This window comes from Nomascus leucogenys, chromosome 7b, assembly GCF_006542625.1.
Source record: "Nomascus leucogenys isolate Asia chromosome 7b, Asia_NLE_v1, whole genome shotgun sequence".
NCBI lineage: Eukaryota > Metazoa > Chordata > Mammalia > Primates > Hylobatidae > Nomascus > Nomascus leucogenys.
In genome coordinates, this window is record NC_044387.1 from 6,491,807 (window position 1) to 6,517,531 (window position 25,725).

Sequence of the window (25,725 nt, forward strand, 5' to 3'; positions counted from 1 at the left end):
TAGTTGGGAGGCTGAGGCAGGAGAATCCCTTGAACCAGGGAGGCGGAGGTTGTGGTCAGCTGAGATCATGCCATTGCACTCCAGCCTGGGAAACAAGAGCGAAACTCCATCTCAAAAAAAAAAAAAAAAAAAAAGGAAAAAAATACTATGAAAGTTTAGTTATATCTGCTAATGACTGAAGATGTGCTGCTAACAGAACAAAGCCTATTGGGAAACTTGGGAAAAGAAACTTGTACCTTTCTTTTCCAACATTGCAAGGGTGGGTCCGCCACAAGGAGGCCATGTGGGTGCCAGATGCGGGCTCCTCTACCCCATTCCAGCTCCACAGGGGACAGTGTCTTGCTCTGACACCCGGTGGAGTTGGGGATGTAAGACCCTGCCACTCACCAGACCTGAGCTCACTGACAGAGCAAGCACTGAACAGAGGCCTTGGGAACTCACTTAGCCCTCAAGATGTAATAAGGCAGGTTCAAACCCCGGAACTCCTGCCCTGAAGGGGGCTCATTATTTTCACAAGTAGCCTCTTTTCTCAAAGAGTTCCCGGTCTCATCAAGAGAACAGGCTCACATAGAGTTTGTCCCTAGAACCCGTTTCCTTTAAAGGGTCTGTCTTCTCAGTCAAGTGCTTTGTCTGAACTTGCTGGTTCTTCCACTCCAGGGCACTTACACAACATGGGTGAGGGTTGTTACTTTCTTTTCCAACATGTAACAGTTTGAGCATACCATTATTTTTCTTGTATGTACTGTATTCAAATGCATAAATAGAAAAAAAATACATGTTTCACTGTCAGTCATATTACACTGACCTTGCTAATAAATTATCACACCTGGAGAAAAGGTGAGTTCTGGTCTCAAGGGCTTGTCTCTATCAAGGCTGGCAGAGTAGGGAAGACAGAGAAAGGTTGGGGTGATGAGAGAATGGGAAGATGCAAGGAGAAAAAAAGAACGTAGACCAGAAGCATGTGGAAAATAAGCCAGGTTGAAGTTGTGTGCTCCAGTGGGGAGGAGGCGGAAGCTCCTGCTGTGTTTGGCTCCTGCCTGGAGGGCCGAGGTGAATGCCCTGCACACTAGATTTTTGTGTTTTTTAATTTTTTTTTTTTTTGAGTCAGAGTTTCACTCGTGTTGCCCAGGCTGGAGTGAAATGGTGCGATCTCGGCTCACCGCAACCTCTGCCTCCTGGGTTCAAGTGATTCTCCTGCCTCAGCCTCCCGAATAGCTGGGATTACAGGCACGCACCACTACGCCCAGCTAATTTTTGTATTTTTAGTAGAGACAGGGTTTTGCCATGTTGGCCAGACTGGTCTTAAACTCCTGACCTCAGGTGATCTGCTCACCTCGGCCTCCCAAAGTGCTGGGATCACAGGCGTGAGCCACCGCGCCCAACCGATTTTTTTTTTTAAGGCTTATTCTACTAACATCTCACTGATTCACATAATACAAAATTCAACAGATAACAACACTTCCTTACATTTTTATACAAAACCCTTTAAACATTATTTTAGCTAGGTGAAAAAGCTGTTCTAAACTGTAAGTAGGTTATCATCTTGTTACCCCCGCCATGGAGACGTTTTCAGTAGTCAAGGTTTTCATCTTTGCAGGCCACCTGACAGGCAGTGTCCTTCTTGGGACTAACTGCACCCCTTCCCACAGCGTGGGGAAGTGGGATCATGCTATTCCCTTCCCTCCACCCCACAAGATCACACATGGGCCAGCCCACCCGCCATCACAAGGCCCCCACCCATCCAAACATAAGTCATTCTAAGAACCTCACGCTGGAACAGTCTGACCATTAATTGGGCCACGTAAGAGTCAGTAAGGGACCCTCCGCACTGGGCTGCTGGGTGTCATTTCCCAACCAGCTGAACTAACGCACGCTGACGTATTAGACTTAAGTGCTGGACTGCTGTACAGACGAAAGGTTGCTTCCTAGCTTTTCATAAAACCAACTCAGCTCAGAGGCTGGGATCCTCCACGTCACAGGCAGGGGTCACTACACAGCAATGCGGAGGTAGCTGCACAAAGATGGGAAACTTTAGCACCTCTGAAAGAATCTCCTAGACTCGCCTCCTCAAGTGACTCACAAAGTCTTCCCTAGTGAGAAGCTGGGAAAGGTGGAGAGCCCCTCAGCACCGGCAGGTACTTTATTGCCCACGAAGAAGTTCAGGCTGGACCTGAGGATGGACCACGGGGTGGCCTCTGCTTTGGTCTCTGCTGGACAAGCCCTCGGGGGAGCAGGGAGTCCAGCAGGGCCAGTCCTGCTCAGGTTTGCATGGGGAGGCCTGTTGGCTGCTCACTGGCATTTGAGACCTGAAACACATGGAGAAAGTTGGCTTAGAGGCCGTTCCCGCTGCTGCAGTGTGCAGTCTGAGCTACGATGGACCCACATTGCCGGCCAGTAGAGGGCACCACCAGACACACTCTAGGATGCAGTCACAGCCAGAGACACAGCTTCTTCCAGCCCTCAGTGCTGGGCTGATGTCACCACCTAGGTCTTCCAAGCCTGTGGCCCTCCCAGCTACCTGGACACCTCCCACTGGACATCACAGGTGTCACCCACCAACGAATCCCTGGAGGTGCCTATCGGTTTCCCCCACACAAACCTGCTTGCCCACCAGGGTGTCCTACCACCGCCTGGCACCACTGACCACCAGTCACCAGGGCTGCCCCCTCTCCTTGGGCTTGGAACCGATGCCCCCTCCTGTCCAAGAGCCTAAGGAAGCCTCTCGGTCTACAGATCGTCCCTGCCTGGGCCCTGGCAGCCCCCCTTGCTGCCTGCTGCCAGCCGGGGCCCAGGATCCACCCTCTACTTGGCCACTACTGCCCTCTTGTCTAGCAAATCGGATCTTTGCGTTCCCCTGCTTTTAAATCCTTCTGTGTCTACCAATAATAACAACAATAGCAAGAGAGGCCATACCTCCTGCTGCCAGCATGTGCCAAGTGCCATGCTACGCGCTTTCAGGAGCTCACGGAAACCCAATGAGGGGATGGGGATCGCCCCTGTTGGCCAAGTGAGGACACCAAGGCCTGTGATTTTCAGGATAATGCCCAACCCTGGTAATGGGAGCCAGGCCCTGAGCTCCGGCTCAGTTTCCAGAATTCAGGAAGTAGCAGCATCCCCTGGGGCCTGTCAACGCAGACTGCTGGGCTTCAGCCGGGAGACTGTGACTCAGTACAACAGAGGGTGGAGGACAGGGAGCTTGCATTCCCAGGCACCTAGCCACACACTCCAAGGAGCTCTGCTAGCCCTGCCCCTCCAGGGTCCCATCTCCTTCCTGCGCCATGGGCGCCAGAGCTCCTTCCCTCAGGCACCCCAGTGCTATCTGACACTCCCCAGTCCTCATCCCAGCCACTCTGTCTGAAGCACCTTTCTCTGCTTACCCGGGGCCTCTCTGCTCTTCCACCATCAATGCTGCACTCAAAGAGACACATCCGACGGGAAGTCTTCCCAGGCCCCGGTTCAGGTTGGCCTGGGTGACAGCTCTCAGCAGGTGCGCCGGGACCTCTGACTGACTCAGCTGCCTCCCATGAGACAGGGTCCCCACACCCAAGGGCAAGCTCCTTGCTTGGCGTTCAGCCAGCTGTTTCTAGAATGTCGTGTGAGGCCTCATCCAATGAGAGAGGTGCCCGTCCGGCCCACACACCCACAGCCAAAGTATTTACCTGGAGGCGGGGAGCAGACACATCAGCGCTCGAGTGAAGACCTGTGAGGTCACCCACTGCAGCCACAGGACATCGTCGGGCATATCCGGAAGCCACGTCACCAGTCTGCAGAGATGAGACCAAGTACACAAACACACATAGGCAGACACAACAGCTTACAACACTACCCTTTGTTTACAAAAGCTGCCAACATCACCTCCAATCTGATGGCTTCCCAGAAGGTGGATCTGGGATGCTAGGACAAGGACGAGCCCACCTGAAATCTCTAAAGCAAAATGAGGCCACTTCTGGTTCAAGAAAGCTCAAGGGACTTACAGTGAAATAAAGGAAAAAAAAAAAAAACCTTGGCTTTTCAGGGCTCTTCCCAGCTTGGAGAGGAGCTGAGGCCCACGGCAGCTGCTGCAAGGGCTCTCATGGTCAAGACCATCCCCTGCCTCATGGTTTACTGTGCTTGGTCACATGTGAGCCCAGCAGGGGCACCATGGAGAGGTCTGACCGCTACCTCCTCTAGACTCTCCATCCCCCAGACACACAAAGGACCCCCACCTCAGGGTCTCTCATAAATGCCTGAACACAGACATCCCCCCAGCAGTGGTGGGGTGGGGAGGAGGAGGCTGATCCTGGGGAGTGGAGAAGGAATCTAGGAAGGCCAGGGAGAGAAAGGAGCTGGCTTTTGAAGGAGGGACTGGGCATTAAAAGATTAATCAAGGCCAGGCGCGGTGGCTCACACCTGTAATTCCAGCACTTTGGGAGGCCAAGGCAGGCAGATCAGGAGGTCAGGAGTTCGAGACCAGGCTGGCCAACGTGCCAAACCCCACCTCTACTAAAAATACAAAAATTAGTCAGGTGTGGTGGCACACGCCTGTAATCCCAGCTACTCAGGAGGCTGAGGCAGGAGAATCTCTTGAGCCCAGGAGGTGGAGGTTGCAGTGAGCTGAGATCGTGACATTGCACTCCAGCCTGGAGGACACAGCGAGACTCCATCTCAAAAAAAAAAAAAAGGATCAAAAGACATGACAGACTAACTTACTAAAAACAAAGTAAACACCCATGCAAATCTTCGTGTAGAGATGTGAGTGAAATAAGTGCTCAGGACTGCAGCATGCAACCACCTCATGTTTCCCAGTGTGGCACAGAGAAAATCCCCAAGTACAAGCGCAGCCTTACAAGAAGTGATAAATCTGCAAGAACAACGAGGAAGGAGCAGGGGCTCACCAATGAGCAAGATATTTCAACAGGTTACTGGACCCCAGGCAGAAGGGGAGGGGGCTGGTGATGAAACAGGCAGAGCACGAGGAGCAGGCATTCACCACCAGGGCAAAACCCAACAGTTCAACCAGCTCCAGGGAAAGGAAGGGCTTCTAGGAAAGCGGTAACACCCGCAAGTAGACATCCTTCCGGCAGCCTGCCTGTCACTGTCTGGCAGCACTGCCAGCTGATGCACCTACCCTTTTCTCCCTGAGCTCCAAGTCCTCTGTTGCTATATGGGAAAAAACCCACCAAGCACATGCCCAGAATAAGTCGCATAAAAGAGAAAGATGAAGAAACAGAAAAACTAGCCCAAGAAGAAATGGAGAAGGGATGATCCAGAGGACAGCAAATATTCCAAGAGAACGTTACATCCATAAAACAAGAAAAGAATGCAAAGAAAAAGAACAAGAGAGTACTCTTGGAGATTAAATTATATTTGCTGAAAGTAAAAACTGTAGGATAGGACTAGAAGACAAAATTTGAGGAAATCTGTCAGAGCAGAGGCAAAAAGACAAAGAGTGGAGCGATGAAAAATATGACAAAGAGAGAAAGTCAGACACAGAGACAGGAATCCAACCCAGGAAGCAAATATCTTCCTAATAAGAGCCCCAGGAAGAGGAAGAAAAAGTCTGGGCAACATAATAAGATCCTGTCTTACAAAAATTTTTTTAAAAATTTGTTGGGTGTGGTGATGTGTGCTTATAGTCCCAGCTACTTAGGAGGTTGAGGCGAGAGGATCACTTGAGTCTGGGAGGTTCAGGCTGCAGTGAACCATGATCATGTCATTGCATTCCAGCCTGGGCACCAGAGTAAGACCCTGTCTCAAAAAAAAAAAAAAGAAAGAAAGAAAATGGAAGGGAAGGAATAACAGAAATAACAATAGAAGATAATTTCCCAGAGCTAGAGAATGACAGAAGGCTTTGACTGAAGGGGTCCCCAGTACTTGTCCAGCTCAATAAACGAAATAAGGACTTGCACCAAGACATATGACATTTCGGATTATAAGGGATAAAAAGACAGTCCTAAAAGCACTCACCTGCAAAGAAGTGAGAATGTGACTGTCTCAGTCCCAGGCTTCTCACTAACCAATATACTGAGAGGAAATGATTTTCAACCTGCAGTTCTAGACATGGCCAACCTATCACTGAGATGTGATAGAAAAAAACCACATTTCCCAACACACATAAAGTCAAATGTTTTCTCCCTTGAGAGTTTACTAGAGACTCCGCTCCAGAAAAACCAGGGAAAAGCCAAGAAAAACGAAGCTACAGATCCATGGATGGCACAGTGGCTCCAGGAGGGAAGATGGCAGGATGTAGCTGTGTGGTGGACAGCCCAGGGCACACACCCAGATGGAAGTGGGGCACGGAGGACCTAGGAGTGGTCCAGGGACAAACAGCAAGACCAGAACTTCCCGATGATCTTAAAAAGCAACTGGGGACGGGCTGGCTCATTCCCTCCCTTTCAGAAGCATTTCAGCAGGAATCTGAATCCTACCCCTTAAAGAACACAGCGTCTGAGGTTATTTTAACAGCTCAGGTGTTAAAGTGCCAAGTCCAGGGCCACATCCACAGGAGGCTCAGCAGCCTCTTTGTAGTAGACAGGTCAGCATTCGCACCTCCTCACACCTTCAGGTTCTTTGTTCTCCCTTCCCTGGACTCCCTGCAGCCCCATTCCTGATGCCTGTATTAGCTCAATTTTTTTCTTTCAGTCCAGGGTAATATTCAGACCAGGGTAATTTTTTTTTTTTCAATCAGGTGCCCTCCATTGTCAGACAACCCACTGAGGTCGGTTTTCCTATCCATATATTGCAGACGAAACTGCTGAGGCTCAGAGAAGTCGAGTAACTTGCCTGAGGTCACACAGCTTAGAAATTGCAGTGCCCTGGTCTCATGCCCATACCTTTTATCTGTCTCTAATTTTACGATCATCATTATTACCTGAAAAGGGAAATCAGCATCTCTAGCTGGATGCTTACTATGGGATGAGTACTCCTGCACTGTGACTCAGTTACCAGACTGAGTCTCCTGACCAGCCTCCGCTCCAGGGGATCTCTCTAGATGGGAAGCTGCAGCACAGAGAGGTGGATTCAGTCGTCTGGAGTCACACAGCTGTAGTAAGCAGTGCAGCCAGGATTTGAAGAAGAGCAGTCTGACTGCTGAGCCAAGCTCTGACCATTCTGCTCCCCACCCCCACCCCCCTTTCAGAGGAAGCCCAGTCAGAGGAAGCCCAATCAGAGGAAGCCCAATCAGAGGAAGCCCAATCAGAGGAAGCCCAATCAAGAAGTTCTGGGAGCGTCACACTGTGTTCTCCTAACTGCTGGCTCTGAATCATATTAACAAACTATGCCTAGAACAAAAGATGGAATTCCCTATGTTCTACTTTTATGTGATTTGATTTTTTGTTGCTGTTGTTGTTTTGTTTTGTTTTGAGTCAGAGTTTCGCTCTGTAGCCCAGGCTAGAGTGCAGTGGCATGATCTCGGCTCACTGCAACCAACCTCCGCCTCCCAGGTCCTGGTTCAAGCAATTCTCCTGCCTTAGCCTCTGGAGTAGCTGGGATTACAGGGACACACCACCATGCCCAGCTAATTTTTGTATTTTTAGTAGAGATGGGGTTTCACCATGTTGGCCAGGCTGGTCTCAAACTCCTGACCTCACATGATCCACCCACCTTGGCCTCCCAAAATTCTGGGATTACGGCCGTGAGCCACCGCGCTGGCCTTCATGTGATTTTAAATGGAAACAGCTCAGAGGGGCAGCAAGGATCCTGCTTCTAGGCCTGGCCCTTCTACTAGGCATCTCTGTGACCTCAGAGCGTTGACCCCAAGCTCTCCAGGCCTCAGTTTCCTTGGGCAATCACAAGAGACTGGACCAGCTGCTATGTGAGGCCACTGACAGCTCTAGGAGTCCCCACGGGGAGTTTCTGGGCTTGCACTGAGTTACAGGTGCATGTGTGCCTTGAGGACAGACGGGCAACGTTCAGGGGCATTGCACATAGACTGTGAGCTGTGATCTGCTGCATGACAATCCAGGCCCCAGACTACATGCCACCATGATCTGTCATCTTGTTTCATCCTCATATCAACCCTGTGAGGAAGACACGGAACCACCTAAAATGCTTACCTCTGGACAATCGCAATGGCAGACTCCACAGGCAGGGTACACGGCAGCATTACATAAGACATTATCCTAATGGGTAGCAAGTTGCAAATCTTGCTCATGTATCCACCTTTGTCTTTCATTTCTTCACTCAGTGCTGAAAAAGACAATCTGGAGCTATTATCTCCCACCAGCGTGAAAAAACAAACCACTTTACTCTGTTGGTGCTTAGCATTTCCATGAAATATGCCCGTCCTGGCAGCCAAAGGGTTGGAGGCACTCACAAAGGCCACGAGGTGGGGTGTGCCAGGCTGCTCTTTCTTTTTTTTAGACAGAGTTTTGCTCTTGTTGCCCAGGCTGGAGTGCAATGGCGCAATCTCGGCTCAATGCCACCTCCGCCTCCCGGGTTCAAGCGATTCCTCTGCCTCAGCCTCCCAAGTAGCTGGGATTACAGGCGCCTGCCACCATGCCCAGCTAATTTTTTGTATTTTTAGTAGAGATGAGGTTTCACCATGTTGGCCAGGCTGGTCTCGAACTCCTGACCTCAGGTGATCCACCCACCTCGGCCTCCCAAAGTGCTAGGATTACGGGTGTAAGCCACCGCGCCCGGCCCAGGCTGCTCCCTTCACAGCAAGGGCAGGGTGAAGCTGAAGCGGGGAGCACAGCCAAGAACAGCTAAGAGAGTGCTTACAGGGCATAGGGTCCCCACTCCCAGCTCCTTTAAATTGACAAATATGTTTGGAAGTCACCACTGCAGAAAGCCTGCTTTTATTTTCCTTGAAAAGACATGTCCATTTCCAATATCATAGCTGAAATTAAATAGAAAATGGCGTGTAAGTCATGAGGCAAAGAATCATCTTGTATTAAGAAATCTGAATATACCCCACAGCAAATAATGTGCACAGAAACAGCTACATCAGGCTGGGCATGGTGGCTCATGCCTGTAATCCCAGCATTTTGGGAGGCCGAAGTTGTTGGATCACTTGAGGTCAGGAGTTCGAGACCCGCCTGGCCAACATGGTGAAACCCTGTCTCTACTGAAAACACAAAAATTAGCCAGGCATGGTGGTGTACGCCTGTAATCCCAGCAACTCAGGAGGCTGAGGCAGGAGGATCATTTGAACCTGGGAGATGGAGGCTCCAGTGAGCCGAGATCACACCACTGCATACTCCAGCCTGGGCGACGGAGCGAGACTGGCTCAAAAAACAAAACACAAAACAAAAAACAGCTACATCAAACGTCACAGCATCTATGTTCTCCTAGGTACTTTTCAGGCACCACCAGCTTTACGAGCTGGTCCTTGACCCTCTGCTGGATTCCAGAGCCTTCTTCCTGGAGCCCCAATCTTTTATTCCCTCTCTTTAATGACCTCGTGATGCCTCAAATCATATTAATCTGGTCATATGGTTTGGATCTGTGTCCCTGCCCACATCTCACGTTGAATTGTAATTTCCAGTGTTGGAGGCGGAGCCTGATGGAAGGTGATTGGATCGTGGGGGCGGATTTCCCCACTGGTGCTGTTCTCTTGATAGTGAGTGCGTTCTCGTGAGATCTGGTGGTTTAAAAGTGTGTGGCACCCTCCGTCTATTTCCCTCTCTCTCTCACTCCTGCTCCAGCCATGGGATGTGTATGCTTCCCTTTCGCCTTCTGCCATGATTGTAAGTTTCCTGAGGCCTCCCCAGAAGCCGAGCAGATGCCAGCACCATGCTTCCTGTCCAGCCTGTGCAACTGTGAGCCAATTCAACCTCTTTCTTTATGAGTTACCCAGTCTCAGGTATTTCTTTATAGTAATGCGAGAACAAACTAATGCACCTGGGCAGCTGCTGTGTCCCGTCTCTTAGGGCACCTCAAGAACAAGGAGTTATGTGTGACTTATTTTTGAATTTCTCCAAATGCCCAACTCTGTAGCTGGTTTGTGGGTTCTTCTGTTTGACTTAGTCCGTGTTCAGGCTATTCGAACAAAATGCCACCAACTGAGTGGCTTATAAAACAACAAACATTGATTTTTCAGAGTTCTAGAGGCTGTGAGGTCCCAGATCAAGGGGCAGCAGACGTGTTGGTGTCTGGTGAGGGCCTGCTTCTTCATAGACACCACCTTCTGTGTCCTCACACGGTAGAAGGGACCTCTCTTGGGTCTGTTTAATAAGGGCACCAATCCCATTCATGACAGCCCTTTCCTCATGACCTAATCTCCTCCCAAAGGCCCCACCTCCTAAGACCATCATGTTGGGGGTTAGGATTTCAACAGACAAATTCCAGGGGGTACACAATCATTTGGACCATAGCACTGTCTCCATTTGACATTTGATGACATTATAAAATACAGCACCATTCAATGGAGGTTCAAAATTGTGGGTTTAGGGGAAGGGAGAAATTAGGAGAGGCCTCAAGAAAGGAGCCTTGAGGTGGGTGGACAGGTGGAGGGAGGCGGCCGGAAAGGAGCTCCGAGTAATGGGCCAAGTCCCAGATGCAGGACCCCCATCCTTGGGGTCCATGAAATCCAGGATGGCAGGAGCTCAGATGCCATGTTAGGGAGACAGGGTTGGAAAGGGGTACAGAGGGCCCAGCTGCCATAGGCAGGAGCCTATATGGGGAACCCCAAGGGGCTCAGCTGGAGTTTGTTTTCCTCCTGGTCATGACCCCACGGGAAGGGAGACTTGGCAAGGTTCCAGGGTTGGGGGAGTTGGGGGCTGTGCTGGGAGTGAGGGCAGCAGCCCAGGCTGTACACATGGAAGATGTTCCCAACCACCTGTCATGGTTGCCTCGCCTTGTCGCTCCCATGTGGCAGTACCATCTTCCTCCATAATGCACAAGAAAGAAGACAAGGTGCTGCCCGTGCCCACCCTGAGGAGTGGTACCTGCAGCGAGCCTGGGCGAGAGGGTGTCCAGGATGCTCTCATCCCAGGGCAGGATGTTGAGACGCAGGTGATCTAGCAGCTCGTCTCCCTCCAGCCTCACAGCCAAGGCAGCCGACTCCGGGGAAGAATCAAGACTCATGTTTGCCCAGCTGGGCGCGGCGACCTCAGAATCCATCCCCTCTGAGGATGACTTCAGGCCCGGCTGGGGCCTGTTGCAGATGCCTGTGAAGGGCACGGAAAACAAGCCCGTCAGGCGAATGTGGGGAGTGGTGGTCATTACCCACCCACCTACCGAACTTCAGGGAGGCAGGCAGCTGGCCTGTTATTAGCCAAATGCAAGGGGAAGAGGGGAAGGGAAGAGAATGAGCACAGGTTTTTATCACCCGGAGAAAGGGGTATGGGGCTTTAAAGCAGGACACACATGAGCTTGGCTCCTGCTAGCTTTGTGGGCTCCATCTACACGCCTGGATTCATGAGGTGCAAAGGCGAGGCTTAGTGTTCATTTATAACAACTGAACCACTGGTTACACCTGCCTCCCAGGCCCTGAGCTAGGTGCTTCACCATCAGGCCTTACAGCAACCATTATCGTCATCTCCATTTTTCAGCTGAGAAATCAGAAGCACAGCAAGGTTACAAGACTTGTCTAAAACCACGCAGCCAATACGTAGCAGAGCCGGGATTTGAAGCCTGGTCTGATGTCGAAGGGGGTTCTCACTTCCATCACACGGCCTTGGAAGAAGCACCCAGCAGGGAGGATTGGGCACCTGTATGTGCCAGGCCCTGTCCTGGGTGCTGGGACTCAGCCACCAGCCATCAGTGAGTGGCCTCTGCTCTTACAGCATTAGCACGCTGGGCTGGGGGAGGGGGGCTTCAGACAACCACAGCTGCACCTGGCCCAACTCTGGCTTCCAACTTCAGACTGAAGAGACCAGGGGCTGCTTCTCAACGTCTGAGCCTTGCCCCCCAAGATAACCTCACATTCATGCTTGCCCCGGCTCTTTCCAGGCCCTATCAGATGCCCTCCTCACCCTCTCAGATGTCACTTTCCCTTAGGAATGTTGCCAGGTATCTGTTCTCAGGGAGATGCTGCTTCCAGCATCTCTGGCACACCAGCTCTTCCTGCCATACCGGCTCCTTCCTAATGTCCCCAACTCTCAACCCATGGGCACATCTCCCCATCTCCCCTTGCCCAACTGCTAAAGCCAGAAGCCGGGACTGCGCTCTTCTGTCTTCCTCTTCCCAAATGTCCCATCGGTCATTTCCAAGTCCTACTCCCCTGGACTCCATGGTTTCCTCCTCATGACCCTTGCAGCCCTGATCCTGGTGGAGCCTCTGGCTGCCTCACTGGCCTCCTAGACACTGGTATCTCCCTTCCTCTCCCGCATCCAGGGGCTTCCAAAGCTCTCCTCTGATCCTCTCACTCCTACTGCAGCAGCCCTCAATGGCTCCCTACTGCTGCAGGATGCAATCCCCCTGTATCCAAAAGGCCCAGCCTGCCCTCCTCTCCCATTTTTCACCACTCCTGACCCCCTCTTCTCCAGCCATCTCTTAGTGTCCCCACTCCCATGCTTCCAGCCATCTCTTAGTGTCCCCATCCCCACCCCTCCAGCTGCACAGGCCTTCATGCCATCCTCTCTGTGTCCTGCAGGCCTCGCATCCATGGGCCCCCATGCCTAAGGCTCTCCTACTTATCCCCAAAGTCTTAATGTGGATTCACGTCCTCCAAGAGGCCCTTCTTCCCCTGGGCCTTGGAGATCCATCCTGCATGAGCCTCCAGCATCCTTTGTCTTCTCCTTGACACCTGTGCCTTCTCATTGGCACCTGTACTTTCCCATAGACACGGCATCACCCTTCTGCTTACTTATCTGCTCACTTCTCTCACAAGGCTGGCAAGGGCCACACCTCTGTGTTCACTGCAGTATCCCTAGCACACAGCAATGAACATTCTCTGAGCAGATAAATACACGTATGTCCTTAAAAATGCAGTCTCCTTGGTCTTGGCCAACGACAAATTCAGAAGACCAATACATCAACCAACTTTTAGTATTAAAGAAAAATAGCTCCCAACACATCTTTTTGCTTCCAGTCTAATATTTCTAGAGCAGAACTCCCCCAGCCCTGACAAGCCAGGATGACTTGAAGGCAGAAATGTGCTCTGGGAAGAACAAACTGGTCTAGTGGGCTTGGACCCACACCTGACTGGAGATGAGAAACCTGATTGCTTCATTTGGGGTCCAGGCGCAGAAACTCTTTAACTTCGGCCCTTGTTAAACTAAGAGATCACAAGAGGTCGAGCTGGAAAGAAAAACCGCCTTCAGCCGGGCGCGGTGGCTCATGCCTGTAATCCCAGCACTTTGGGAGGCCGAGGCAGGCGGATCACGAGGTCAGGAGATCGAGACCATCCTGGCTAACACGGTGAAACCCCGTCTCTACTAAAAATACAAAAAATTAGCCAGGCGAGGTGGCGGGCGCCTGTAGTCCCAGCTACTCAGGAGGCTGAGGCAGGAGAATGGCATGAACCCCGGGGGTGGAGCCTGCAGTGAGCTGAGATCGCGCCACTGCACTCCAGCCTGGGCGACAGCGAGACTCCGTCTCAAAAAAAAAAAAAAAAAGAAAAAGAAAAACGGCCTTCAGATAAGGGGACCCTGGGGAGGGAGAGGGCCCTGGAGTCATGACATCCCAGTTCAAATCTCAGCTCTGCCCCTCAGGGAGGGGTGTGTGTGGCTTGGCTCACTTTTCCAAGCTTCTGTTTCCCCATCTGTAAAATGGGACAGAGATTTCCTATCTCCCGGGCTCATGAGTAGGTTGAGCAACACAGGGAAGGCGTTGGGCACTAAGTGTTAGAACTAAGGCAAATCTCAAGTCTTTACCAAGACCGCTAGTAAATGTTTGTCAAAAGCGCATGGCTGATCCTCCCAGCCCATACATACCCTTCTCTTCCAAGAACCTGAATGCGTCCAAATATCCTCGAAGGCATATCTCTCCCAGCACCTGTGAGCAAAGCAAGCAAGGGGACTACAGCAGGGAGACACCAAGCACCATTTATTTAAGCATCATTGGAAGACCGCAGAGAGCACCAAAGAATCGTGCAAGCTCTGAGTCTGCTGGCTGGGGGGACTGAGCCACCTGGGGGCTGAGCAAAGGGCTCTGTGCTCCCAGGAGACAGTTCCCTGCAGGTCTCGGCTTGAATGTCACCCTTCCACGGAGACTTTGCAGGCACCCTAGCAGGCCGGAGCTTCTTTTTTTTTCTTTTTCTTTTCTTTTTTTTTTTTTTTTTTTAAGGCAGAATCTTGCTCTGTTGCCCAGGCTGGAGTGCAGTGGCGCGATCTCGGCTCACTGCCACCTCCGCTTCCGAGGTTCAAGCCATTTTCCTGCCTCAGCCTCCCTAGTAGCTGGGATTACAGGTGCCCACCACCATGCCCGGGTAATTTTTGTATTTTTCATAGAGACAGGGTTTCACCATGTTGGCCAGGCTGGTCTCAAACTCCTGACCTCAAGTGATCCACCTGCCTCAGCCTCCCAAAGTGCTGGGATTACAGGTGTGAGTCACTGCGCCTGGCAGGAGCTTGTTTCTTTGGGATCCCTTAGTCCCGGAATAAGCCTCCCCCCTAACAAACTTTGCAGCCTATCCCAGTTGTCACTAGGACAATAACAGCTGTCTCCTCTACTCATCTGCTTATAAAGCGCACAGGAAAACCAATCCTGTTCGACAGCTTTCCCTCTCCCTTGGACTGTGAGCACGCATTGCACTGCGTAGCCTTCTTTCTTTCTCCCCAGGAGCACCAAAGGTTGGTGTACACGGTCTGCAAATTTCTTACTATGGTAGAGTGGTAAGGCATACTAAAACAACCACAATCAAAAAAGGTTAAACTACTGAACGCAGTTGTTCCTGACCGTGTTTCCAAATAAGAATCATCTTAGTGGCTGGGTACAGTGGCTCATGCCTCTTAATCCCAACACTTTGGGAGGCTGGGGTGGGAGGATCGCTTGAGGCCAGGAGTGTGAGACCAGCCTGAGCAACACTCTACAAAATTTTTACAAATTAGCCAGGTATGGTGGTGCATGCCTGTGGGTCCCAGCTACTTAGGAGGTTGAGGTGGGAGGACTGCTTGAACCCAGAAGTTTGAGGCTTCAGTGAGCTATGATTGCACCACTGCACTCCAGCCTGAGTGGCAGAGCAAGACCCTGTCTCAAAAACAAGCAAAAAAAAAAATCATCTTTATAACTAAAAAAATTAAAAATCCTAATGCCCATACTGCACCCCCCTGACTATATAACTACAGCCTGGGAAGTGGATCTGAGTTTTAGGTCTGGGTATATGTTCCCAGGTGATTCCCATAATCAGGGTGGTGCCTCACCTGAGCTTCTGGGACACGCGCCTTTTATTTCCGTTAACCATCAATGACAAGGTCTATTTCTGTTTGATTGTGCAGAGAGCAACTGGCAGCTCCTGGCAATCAGGGAGGCAAAGAAGAGCTGCACCCAGAACAGCTGACCCCTCACCACCAACTCACCTTGAGATCCGGGGGGACAAATGCTCTCGAGACAAGGTAGAGGTTCCCTGCACAGAGGCGCAGGCTGAGCTTGGTGATGTCCACGTGAAGAAAGTTCGTGGACTTGACTTTAGGGCAGATGTCGTACTCCCCATAGAAGGGGGACACGGTGATGGTTGTTTTGGCATCAATGAAGGGTATGCTGTCACTCACTCCTCCATCCACATATCGCTTTGAAAGAAGGGAAAAAAGGACTGGCACTGTCTGAAGCTCTGGGTTAGTGCTTAACTGCTTAACAAGCTTTCACATGTGGGCAGAGCTTCTCAGAGCCGCAAACGGGCTGATATGGAGGGAGGACATTGGCTTTAGAATCACTGATGTGACAAATCCTTACTGAGCATTCCTGTGCTAGGACAGGCTCTACTCTGGCTCTCAGGGTTGCTGTCTACTGTTGTACAGTGTGTGCACTGCACAAAAGTGCCTGGCAAAGAGGCAGGTGGAGACTGGAGTCCATGTTGTCTTGGCCAAGTCCTAGGGCCAGATGGGCACCCATAGGAGTGCCCGTGTAACGTGCCTAAGGGGGCCATATGAACTAGGGGGTGCTCAGTGCACTGGGGGCAGAGTGTGATAGAAACCCAAAGGAGAAAGATGGTCATGGGTTCAAATCCAGCCCCCTTTGCTGCTTGCAAGGAGGATACACAAATCTGGGACAAGACCTTTAACCCATGAGCCTGTCTCCCTCCACGCTTTGACAATTAGAACCAAGACCTGGAGGAATTTTTGAGACTTAAATGAAACAATGAACCTGGGACCTCAGAAAATGTCCTCCAACCCACAACAGAGCAGCATTTTGGATAAATTATTCTAAGGGTGAGTTTTCCTTCATCTATATCCTTAAACCACCTTATTGCCCACAGCTCAGCTGGGGCAGGCAGCTTTTGCTACCATTTGGACAGAGCCTGCACCTGTGAAACTTGTGTCTCCAATGATTTCCAGCCACAGCTGTCACAGCAAGCCATCAGAGCCGGCCATCAGATGCCCACAGAGAAAGGCCTCCAAAAGATTCCAGCTGGGAGGCTATCCCCAGCCCGCCCTTCCACACGGAGGAATTTCAGACAGTGTTTGGCCTAAAACAGGTCCAGGAGAGAATCATGAGACATGTTCAGCCACACCTTAGCCATCAAGATTCTTGCCTGGAGTCCAGAAATGATGAGGAGTTTACACAGCAACATTTCCAAAATCCTAGTCACACAATTTCTAGGGCAGATGTAGCAAGGCATCAAAAACCTCACTAGGAGCTGGGCATGGTGGCTCACACCTGTAATCCCAGCACTTCGGAAGGCTGAGGCAGGTGGATCACTTGAGGCCAGGAGTTCGAGACCAGCCTGGGCAACATGGTGAAACCCTGTCTCTACTAAAAATACAAAAATTAGCTGGGCAGGGGGGTGCGTGCTTGTAATCTCAGCTGCTCGGGAGGCTGAAGCAGGAGAATTGCTTGAACCCAGGAGCCGAGGGTTGCAGTGAGCTGAGATCACGCCACTGCACTCCAGGCCTAGGCGATACAGTGAGACTCTGTCTCAAAAAACAAACAAAAACCTCACTAGCATAAAGAGACACAGAATGAAATGCCAGGAATCTGGAGTGAAGACCAAGGAGGAAGGCGGCTGGTGAATCATCTTCATTCAAGGGGTAGTCTGAAGCCCAAATATTCTCCTGCCATGTACAACTTTTCCATGCATTTTGAACTTTTTTATAGTAATGTTTTGAATTTAGGAGCTCCAGTGGTGCAATTGATTAGCGCGTGGTATGTACACAGTAATGCTTTGAATTTGCTTGCATTGAATTTCAAGAATAATGGGTTCTAATTGTCAGCAAGATTCCTATGAGCGCACTCAACAGATGATGATGCAGCATCCCGAGCCTCTATACACCAGATGCCAGTGGCGCTCCCCCAGTTTTGTTTTGTTTTTTTTCTGAGACGGAGTCTCGCTTTGTCACCCAGGCTGGAGTGCAGTGGTAGGATCTCAGCTCACTGCAAGCTCTGCCTCCCGGGTTCATGCCATTCTCCTGCCTCAGCCTCCGGAGTAGCTGGGACTACAGGCGCCCGCCACCACACCCGGCTATTTTTTTTGTATGTTTAGTACACTAGGTTTAGGTTTCACTGTGTTAGCCAGGATGGTCTCGATCTCCTGACCTCATGATCCACCTGCCTCGACCTGGCACTCCCCCAGTTCTGACAACCCAAACTGTCTTCTGATGTGGCCAGACATCCCCAGTGGGGGTTGGGGAAGGACGCAAGACTAGCAAGTGAGCTGGCACAGACCCAGTGCCTAGTCCAGAGCCTGCAGAACAAGCACTCCCGCTTCGGCTTCTCCATCCCCCTGGCATGGCTCAGAAATCAGCCAATGCACATATTCACTGAACTCAGCCAAATCTGAACACTGCTAGCAGCTTCTGACCAAAGCTATGGGCTGAAAAGGACAGAGTAGGACCCAGAGGGCTTGAAACTCTCGACCAGGAAGGAAAGCCAGAACCGTGCACTAGGGAGCCTAAGAGCATCACTACGGTGCTGCTGGGTGCACTCCTGCTGAGTTCCAGGGGAGATGAAATACCCACATACAGCCACCAGCATAACAAGGGGTTGCGGTCGTGCTGATGCCCAACCATGTTATGGCAATGCCAGAAATCCAAAATGTGCTTTGGTCACTCAGTGGCTGGGCACTCCAGTGGCTCCGTGGACCACTATCCTGGACCCCAAACTACAGAGAATGAGAAGAGCCACTCTGCAGTGAACCAAGACATGCCCTGTTCTGATGGAGGAGCAGAGAGTGATCTGGGCGCAAGCTCCCTGGCCGTGCTCCTTGGGCAAGTATGATTCTCAAGTTCCCCACAGCCACACGGGATGAATAATCACATCTCCCCTCAGTTGTGGGGACCCTATAAGATAACGCACAGGAGCACGTGGCCTGTAATGGGAGGTTCCTAATGCGAGTCCCTCTGCCACGGGGCTCTGCCAGTGCTACATACAGGATTGCGTCAAAGGTTCCGCTGCTGCTCATTTGAGTTCAAAAATGACCCTAAAAGGCTAGTATTTTACAGCCTAAACTTCCTCCTGTGCATCACAAAGTGGCAAAACAAAACAAAGCACAAATCTAGGTTAGACCAGGCTTACAGATTTTTGCTGTTGTTTAGAACACATATGATTGTTGGCCGGGCGCGGTGGTTCATGCCTGTAATCTCAGCACTTTGGGAGGCCAAGGAGGGCGGATCACCTGAGGTCAGGAGTTGGAGACCAGCCTGGGCAATATGATGAAAGCCTGTCTCTACTAAAAATACCAAAATTAATACCTAATGCTAAATGACGAGTTAATGGGTGCAGGAAATCAACATGGCACATGGATACATATGTAACAAACCTGCACATTGTGCACATGTACCCTAAAACCTAAAGTATAATAAAAAAATAAATAAATAAAAATAAAAAAAAGAAAATGAAATTTAATAAAAAAACAAAAAAAAATACCAAAATTAGCTTGGCGTGATGGCAGGCACCTGTAATCCCAGCTACTTGGGAGGCTGAGGCAGGAGAATTGCTTGAACCTGGGAGGTGGAGGCTGCAATGAGCAGAGATCGCACCACTGCACTCCAGCCTAGGCGACAGAGCCAGACTCCATCTCAAAAAAAGAAAAAAAATATATATAGATGACTGTTATAGTTCCCCCTAAGAGTAAAGCTCCACCTTCCAGGGGTAACAGATTCTTCAGCGTCATATACTTTATCTTTTTTTTTTTTTTTGAGATGGAGTACAGTGATGCAATCTCGGCTCACCGCAACTTCCGCTTCCCAGGTTCAAGCAATTCTCCTGCCTCAGCCTCCCGAGCAGCTGGGATTACAGGTGCACACCACCATGCCCAGCTAATTTTTGTATTTTTAGGAGAGACAGGGTTTCACCCTGTTGGCCAGGCTGGTCTCGAACTCCTGACGTCAAGTGATCTGCCTGCTTCAGCCTCCCAAAGTGCTGGGATTACAGACATAAGCCACCATGCCCGGCCAACATCATATAGTTTAACTAGGTCACTGAGAAGCTATCTGATGCTTTTACCGTGCAGATTAAGTGAACCAGCCAGTTTACCTTACAGATAGCCAGATAATTAATTACGCATGCAGTAAGTTTTGCTGCCCGGGTTGCCTGGAAGTAGGGCCAGCTGTGGCTACTCTGTCAGAAAGGCAGCGAGGCATGGGGCTCCCCCATGGGACAGACCCTGAGGTGCCTGATACTGGTGTCTTGCAGGCAGGAGATGCGTGAGCACGCCTTAGAGGCCCCCAGGACTCAGCACTAGCAGAGAAACCCTACTTACCACGCCTCTGAAGGAAGGAGGGATAAGGCCACTGTAGAAAGGGATGAAGCAGGAACATATCAAGGCCTGTGAAAGCAAAAGAGAAGTTATAGGCGAGAGCACCCTCTTAATTTTCCTGATCCTTCATAAGCCTTCTCCAAGTGAGCGAGGCAACAAACCTGAAAATGCCCTTTGCACAGAGTAGGTTAATCCATGGGTCGAAAGAACGGGGAACTAACATACACCCTCAGACTTCAGGCCAGTGGGTCTCATCTATTGCATAATCCCCTTAACAACACTGTCAGTGAACTTCAACTTCCTCTCCTTGCTCCCCACGAGAGTCACACTGGGTCACCACAGACAGGACCAAGGGTTGTTGGCTCATGGACTGAAAGGGGCTAGAAAGGTGCTGTTCAAATGCCAGTATTCATTAGCATCACCCAAGAGCTTGTGGAACCAGAGATTCTGCATCCCTCCCCAGAATTCCCATGCAGCAGGTCGGAGGTGGGGCCTGAGGGTCTGCCATTCCAATAAGCTCCCAGGAGCTGCTGCTCTGCTGGTCCCAGGATCACACTTTGCCAAGCGCCGTGCTACAGAGCAGTCAGCAGGCACCACAGTGATTCACTGGGAGAACAGACCCATGTGGGAACAGACAAGTGCTGGCTGTTTAGAGAAAGCTTCTGCAAACAAGGTTAAACAGAGGATGAAACTGGCTGCTGGTTAGATGAGCTGGGCTGCTGGGTTGCACAGATCTGTTAAGTAAAATGGAGTCTTTCATCCAAGGAGCGCTTATGAAAGCATCAGCGGAATTTAATGGTGTTTTGGTATTGCAAATTATCTTCTCTCTGCTAGATCCTGAGGATACAGGCAAATAAGGCACGTTTCCACCCTTGTAGGGTTTCCAATGAGAAAGCATCTTCATTATGGAAGATGCACAGAGGAAGCTCAGGAGAGGCACACCTGCAGGACAGGTTCCTTGGACTGGACGGTCATGAGCCAAGTGTTGAAGGAAAGGGAGGAATTATTTGAAATTGTAACTGCCAGGCCGAGGTAGGCAGATTACTTGGGTGCAGGAGTTTGGGACCAGCCTGGGCAACAGGGCAAAACCCTGTCTCTACAAAACGTACAAACATTAGCAGGGTGTGATGGCCTGCGCCGGTAGTCTCAGCTCCTCGGGAGGTTGAGATTGCGCCACTGCACTCCGGCCTGGGAGACAGAGCAAGACTCTGCACCCCGCCCCCCCACCAAAAAAAAAGAGAAAAAAAGTGAAGAAAATAAACTGCCCTGGAACATTCAGGGTTTACAAACATTATGGACCAAATCACTGGAGGCGTACAGAGTTTATGTCACTCTGGCACAGGGGGCCTACGACTGCCTGTGTTCCTTCCAAAACAAAACAGTCTTTTTTTTTTTTTTTTTTCCAGACTGCATCTCACTGTCACCCGGGCTGGGGTACAGTGGCATGATCCTGACTTACTGCAACCTCCACCTCCCAGGCTCAAGCAATTCTCCTGCCTCAGCCTCCCTAGTAGCTGGGACTAAGGGCCCACAACACCATGCCTAGCTAATTTTTCTGTATTTGTTTGTAGAGATTGGGTTTCGCCATGTTGGTCTCGAACTCCTGGGCTCAAGCAACCCACTCGCTTCGGCCTCCCAAAGTGCCGAGATGATAGGCATGAGCCACCGCACCGATCCTAAAACAGCTTTTCTAACTTGACAACATCCAGATAAGCAAACTGCTTACATCCACGACTTCGTCTTTGGACCGAAAGTCAGACACCAGAACGTTTTCCCCATCAGACACTCTGGTGAGTGAGACACATATTTTGCCAGAGACGAGCTGGTGGATGTTGGCCGGGAGGTAGTTGGAGAGAAGCTGTCGGAGGAACTTGCTCAAGTTGAAGGATGGATGGAAGATGCCAATGTTCCGACTCCTGGCCTTCCGCACAAGATCCGAGAGGAACTGCAGAGTCTGCTCTGGGGGCAGGAGACAAATACATGAAAGAATGTACCACGCTGGCATGGCAATACTTTTGGCAAGGCCAGAAACCAGACAGCAAGGATGCCACCAACATTTGTCTAGACCAGTACTGTCTACCATGGGAGGCACATGTGGCTATCACGCCCTTGAAATGTGGCTCGTCTGAACTGAGATGTGTAAGACACAAACTGGATTTCAGCGGCTTAGTATGAAGTATCTCATTAGTAAATTTTTATATTGAATAGATGTGAAAATGATATTATTTTGGATATATTGGGCTCAATGAAATTAATTCTCCCTGTGTCTTTTACTTTATTCAACGTGGCTTCTAGAAAATGCACAATGACATCATTCCTACCAGACAGCGCTGCTGTGGGCCTCAGCCACAGGAATGAGCCTCTCACTTCCAGAAGCCTGGGTGAGCAGGCCTCACCTCCGTGCCCCACAAAGTTAGAGGCCAGGAACATATCAGCACCAGAGCTTTCGTGTAGATGGACTTAATGCTGTCAGGTGCAGGAGATCTGACCTCGCCTACTGGCCTGGCCTCTCCGGCTGATCTGCACTCTCCTGGCATGCAAGACCGCCCCTCCCAGCCCAACCCCTGGCCAGCCATAGATCTTGGGATGCACAGGGACAGGCATGCCCCAGCCTGTCCTGACCCAAATCTGATCTTGACTCACAGCTCTCCTTCCCTGAGCGGCCAGAGGGGTGGAATTGCACGTGGCTGGCAGGTTCTGCCTGTCCCTCCTGCCAAGTTAGCCTCAGCTCAGATGCACTGAGGAGCTGTGTCCAGGATGCAGCCTCTGGGACATGCTCAGCAGCCCCCAAGTGCACAGCCCTCTGTGAGACAGGGGGTTAAAGCAGGAACCTGGAGCCCTGGAACCCAGGGAGTGGCTCCTGCCAACGCCTCCAGATCCACCTTCCAGGGACTTGGTGTCTCCTGAGCCTCCCTGTGTCCTGCCGGGGAAAGCCCCAGGCTGCACCTGTCCTCTGCCCAGTAAGGAATCCTGTCTATACCAGAGGGAGTGTACTTTAGGCTCCTGGGACCACTGCATTTGAATTCTGTCCCAATGTAAACATTTGTCCATGTGGGTGTCCACAGGCCACCTTGGGATACAAAAAAGCTGACTTTTATTGTTGCTAAACCCCAGGGTGTGCAAATGATCATGTGGCCGGTCTAATCCTCCTGGAGGCCACATTTCCTGCCCTTTGCTCCTCTCCCCCTGGCTTCGGGGAAGGCAGACAGCCAGGACTGTCTAATCCCTAATCCCCACCTCCCAGTCAGCCCAGGGGCTGCCCACTGCTCCTACCCAATGGCAGGGCTTCCTCTACCGGCTTCCTCACCACTGAACAGTCCCTCCCTGCTGGCTCTGGCAGGCAGGGCAAAGAGTCCATTGTTAAGGAAGCCCAGATAAAAGGGGGCTCATGGGGGCATAATCTGCCTGGGGACGTCTGGGTGTCAATAGCTCCACAATGCTACTTGCCCCAGCCCCTGCCTGCTGGCTCACAACCCCCTCCCCACCTCCAGGACTGGGCACACAAATTCCCAGGAAGCATACCACACCCCAGTACTTCGGGCTAGTGAGAAACAAACCCTCCGTCTGCACCCCCACCACACACACACAGGTGCCCACATGGACAAATATTTCATTAGGACAAGATTCAAATGTACAGAATCTCACTTCCAGGAGTACTGAGCTGGAGAGGGGAGGGTGGGCCTAAGTCAGTGGAAACTAGAGGAGAGGATGGGATTGGGGGGTGTCCAGGGATGCACTCCAGCCCCCAGGAAGGGTCCCAAACACTGGAGGAGGAGGAGGAGGAAACAACTTTCCTCTTTCAAGGTACCCCTCCCCACCAGACTCCAGTTAGCCTGCCCTGGAGGATGCCCAGGGTGGCCCTTCTGGGAGGCTACCCGGCCCCCAGAAGGCTGGGCTGCGACCCAGAGAGCGCAGGCAGCCAGGCGCAGTGGCTCACGCCTGTAATCCCAGCACTTTGGGAGGCCGAGGTGGGGAGATCATGAGGTCAGGAGATCAAGACCATCCTGGCTAACACGGTGAAACCCCGTCTGTACTAAAAAATACAAAAAATTAGCCGGGCGTGGTGGCGGGCGCCTGTAGTCCCAGCTACTCGGGAGGCTGAGGCAGGAGAATGGCTTGAACCCGGCAGGCGGAGCTTGTAGTGAGTTGAGATCACGCCACTGCACTCCAGCCTGGGCGACTGAGCGAGACTCCGTCTCAAAAAAAAAAAAAAGAAAAGAAAAGAAAAAAAAAAGAAAAGCGCAGGCGCGGGGTGTCTTGAGTCCCTCAATCTCCAGAGGGAAGGAGCCCACCCTGGAGCACCGGCCAAAGCCCCACTCTTTGTCGGGCCCAGGGCAAATCGGCCCCTTGGCAGCTCAGCCCGCCCAGCACCTCCCGAGAGGACACAGGGGACCCGGAGTCCGCAGGGGCCAGCACTACCCTCCGCCCCTGGTCCCGCTCCCTACTCCCCGTCGCTCCGAGACGCTCCGACTCTCAGTCCGGAGGCGAGGGTCTCCCTTCATGCACGGGCGCCTGATGGGGGTAGGGGTGGGCACGCACGAGAGTCCCAGGCTTCGGCCCGGACCGCTCGGGGTTCCAACGCCCCCTTCCCGGGCCCAGGAACAGCGCCCCCGCAGGAAGCATCTGCCCCGGAGGGGACCCTCGGGATGCACCCCGCCGTGTCCGCGTCCGGTGCCCGCTCCTCCCGGGCCCCGCGACCCCTGGGGATCCCCCGCCTCCCGGCCTAGGGGGCGCCCCCTCCGCACCCGGAGCCCGGGCGGCGGCCCCAGACGCACCCAGCGGGATCCCGGAGAGGACGTTGACGCAGTGCAACGCCCCGGCCGAAGCGCCGAACAACATGCGCGCGTCGCGGAGGAGGTGCGGGGCGTGCTCGCTCAGGCAGCGGGTCGCCCCGACGTGGTAGTAGCCCAGGAAGCCGCAGCCCGCGAAGGACAAGCTCCAGCCGCGCTCGGCGTCGTACATGGCGGCAGCGGGGCAGGGGCGCGGGTCCGGATCTGGGTCGGGATCGGGAATCGGCTCGGGTCCTGATCCGCAGCAGCTCCGCCCGGCACCCGCAAGCGCTCTCTACCCGGCCTCCGTGTCTCCGCCAGGGCATTCCCAGCGCGACGTCAGCCCCGCCCCCCTCGGACCATGCAAATGAGCCGGCGGGAGGCCCAATGAGCGGGCAGGACGCCTTCCTGGGCGGGGCTTGGAGGGGGATGGGGGTGGGACGGGGTCTGGCAGGGGGATGGGGGCGGGGACGGGGTCTGGGAGGGGGATGGGGGCGGGGACGGGGTCTGGGAGGGGGATGTGGCGGGGACCGGGGCTGGGAGGCGGATTGGGGGCGGGGGCTGGGAGGGCGATGGCGGAGGACCTGTGCGGGGGTGGGGGTCCAGTCTGGGAGCTCCCCTCAGTGACTCGAGAGAAAGCATTTTTCCAAAACTCCAACAGACACTGCATGTCCTGGAGAGAAACGGCTTCCTTCTGTTTTCTTTGTCATCCTTTAAGTCGGGGGTGGGAGGGGAGTCGCTTGATCTTTAACATCCCTTTGACACTTTATCACGTCCCTTTTGACCCGGGGAGAGCCAGCCTACAGCAGGCACCACCCCTGAAGAGGCTGCTGTCTGCGTTGTTGCAGGCTTTCTGCATGATTGCCTTCAAATGCTGGGGATTTTTTAAATTGAATGACAGTAACAGGAAGTGTCCATTTCAAAGTTTCCTTTATAAGTAAAAAATGTGAATGACGGGTGCTGGGGCTGGGGTCGGCGCCCTGTAGGAACTGGGGAGGGGGGAGTGGTTTGGGAAGCTGAGGCATAGATGATTCCTGGTGCTCCGTCTTAGTCCCTTAGTCTGTTAAGGTGCGAAAACAAAATACCATAAACGGAGGGGCTTACAAACAAGAGATTTATTTCTCTCTTTTTTCCCCCCCAGGCTGGAGTGCAATGGCGTCATCTTGGCCCACTGCAGCCTCCGCCTCCCGGGTTCAAGCGATTCTCCTGCCTCAGCCTCCCGAGTAGCTGGGATTACAA

The 25,725-nt window shown here is 52.1% G+C and overlaps 1 protein-coding gene across 1 annotated transcript; it reads right to left on the bottom strand.

The window, feature by feature from the left end:
* Positions 1 to 1,356: 1,356 nt before the first annotated feature.
* PNPLA3 (patatin like phospholipase domain containing 3) lies at positions 1,357 to 24,743 on the bottom strand. The gene is given in 10 exon segments (XM_030815153.1): positions 1,357 to 2,217; positions 2,219 to 2,306; positions 3,660 to 3,764; positions 8,034 to 8,166; positions 10,869 to 11,090; positions 13,800 to 13,860; positions 15,384 to 15,593; positions 19,721 to 19,786; positions 21,444 to 21,676; positions 24,493 to 24,743. Coding segments are annotated over 10 exon segments (1,446 nt in total). The 5' UTR covers positions 24,680 to 24,743; the 3' UTR covers positions 1,357 to 2,076.
* Between the last annotated feature and the right edge of the window lie 982 nt (positions 24,744 to 25,725).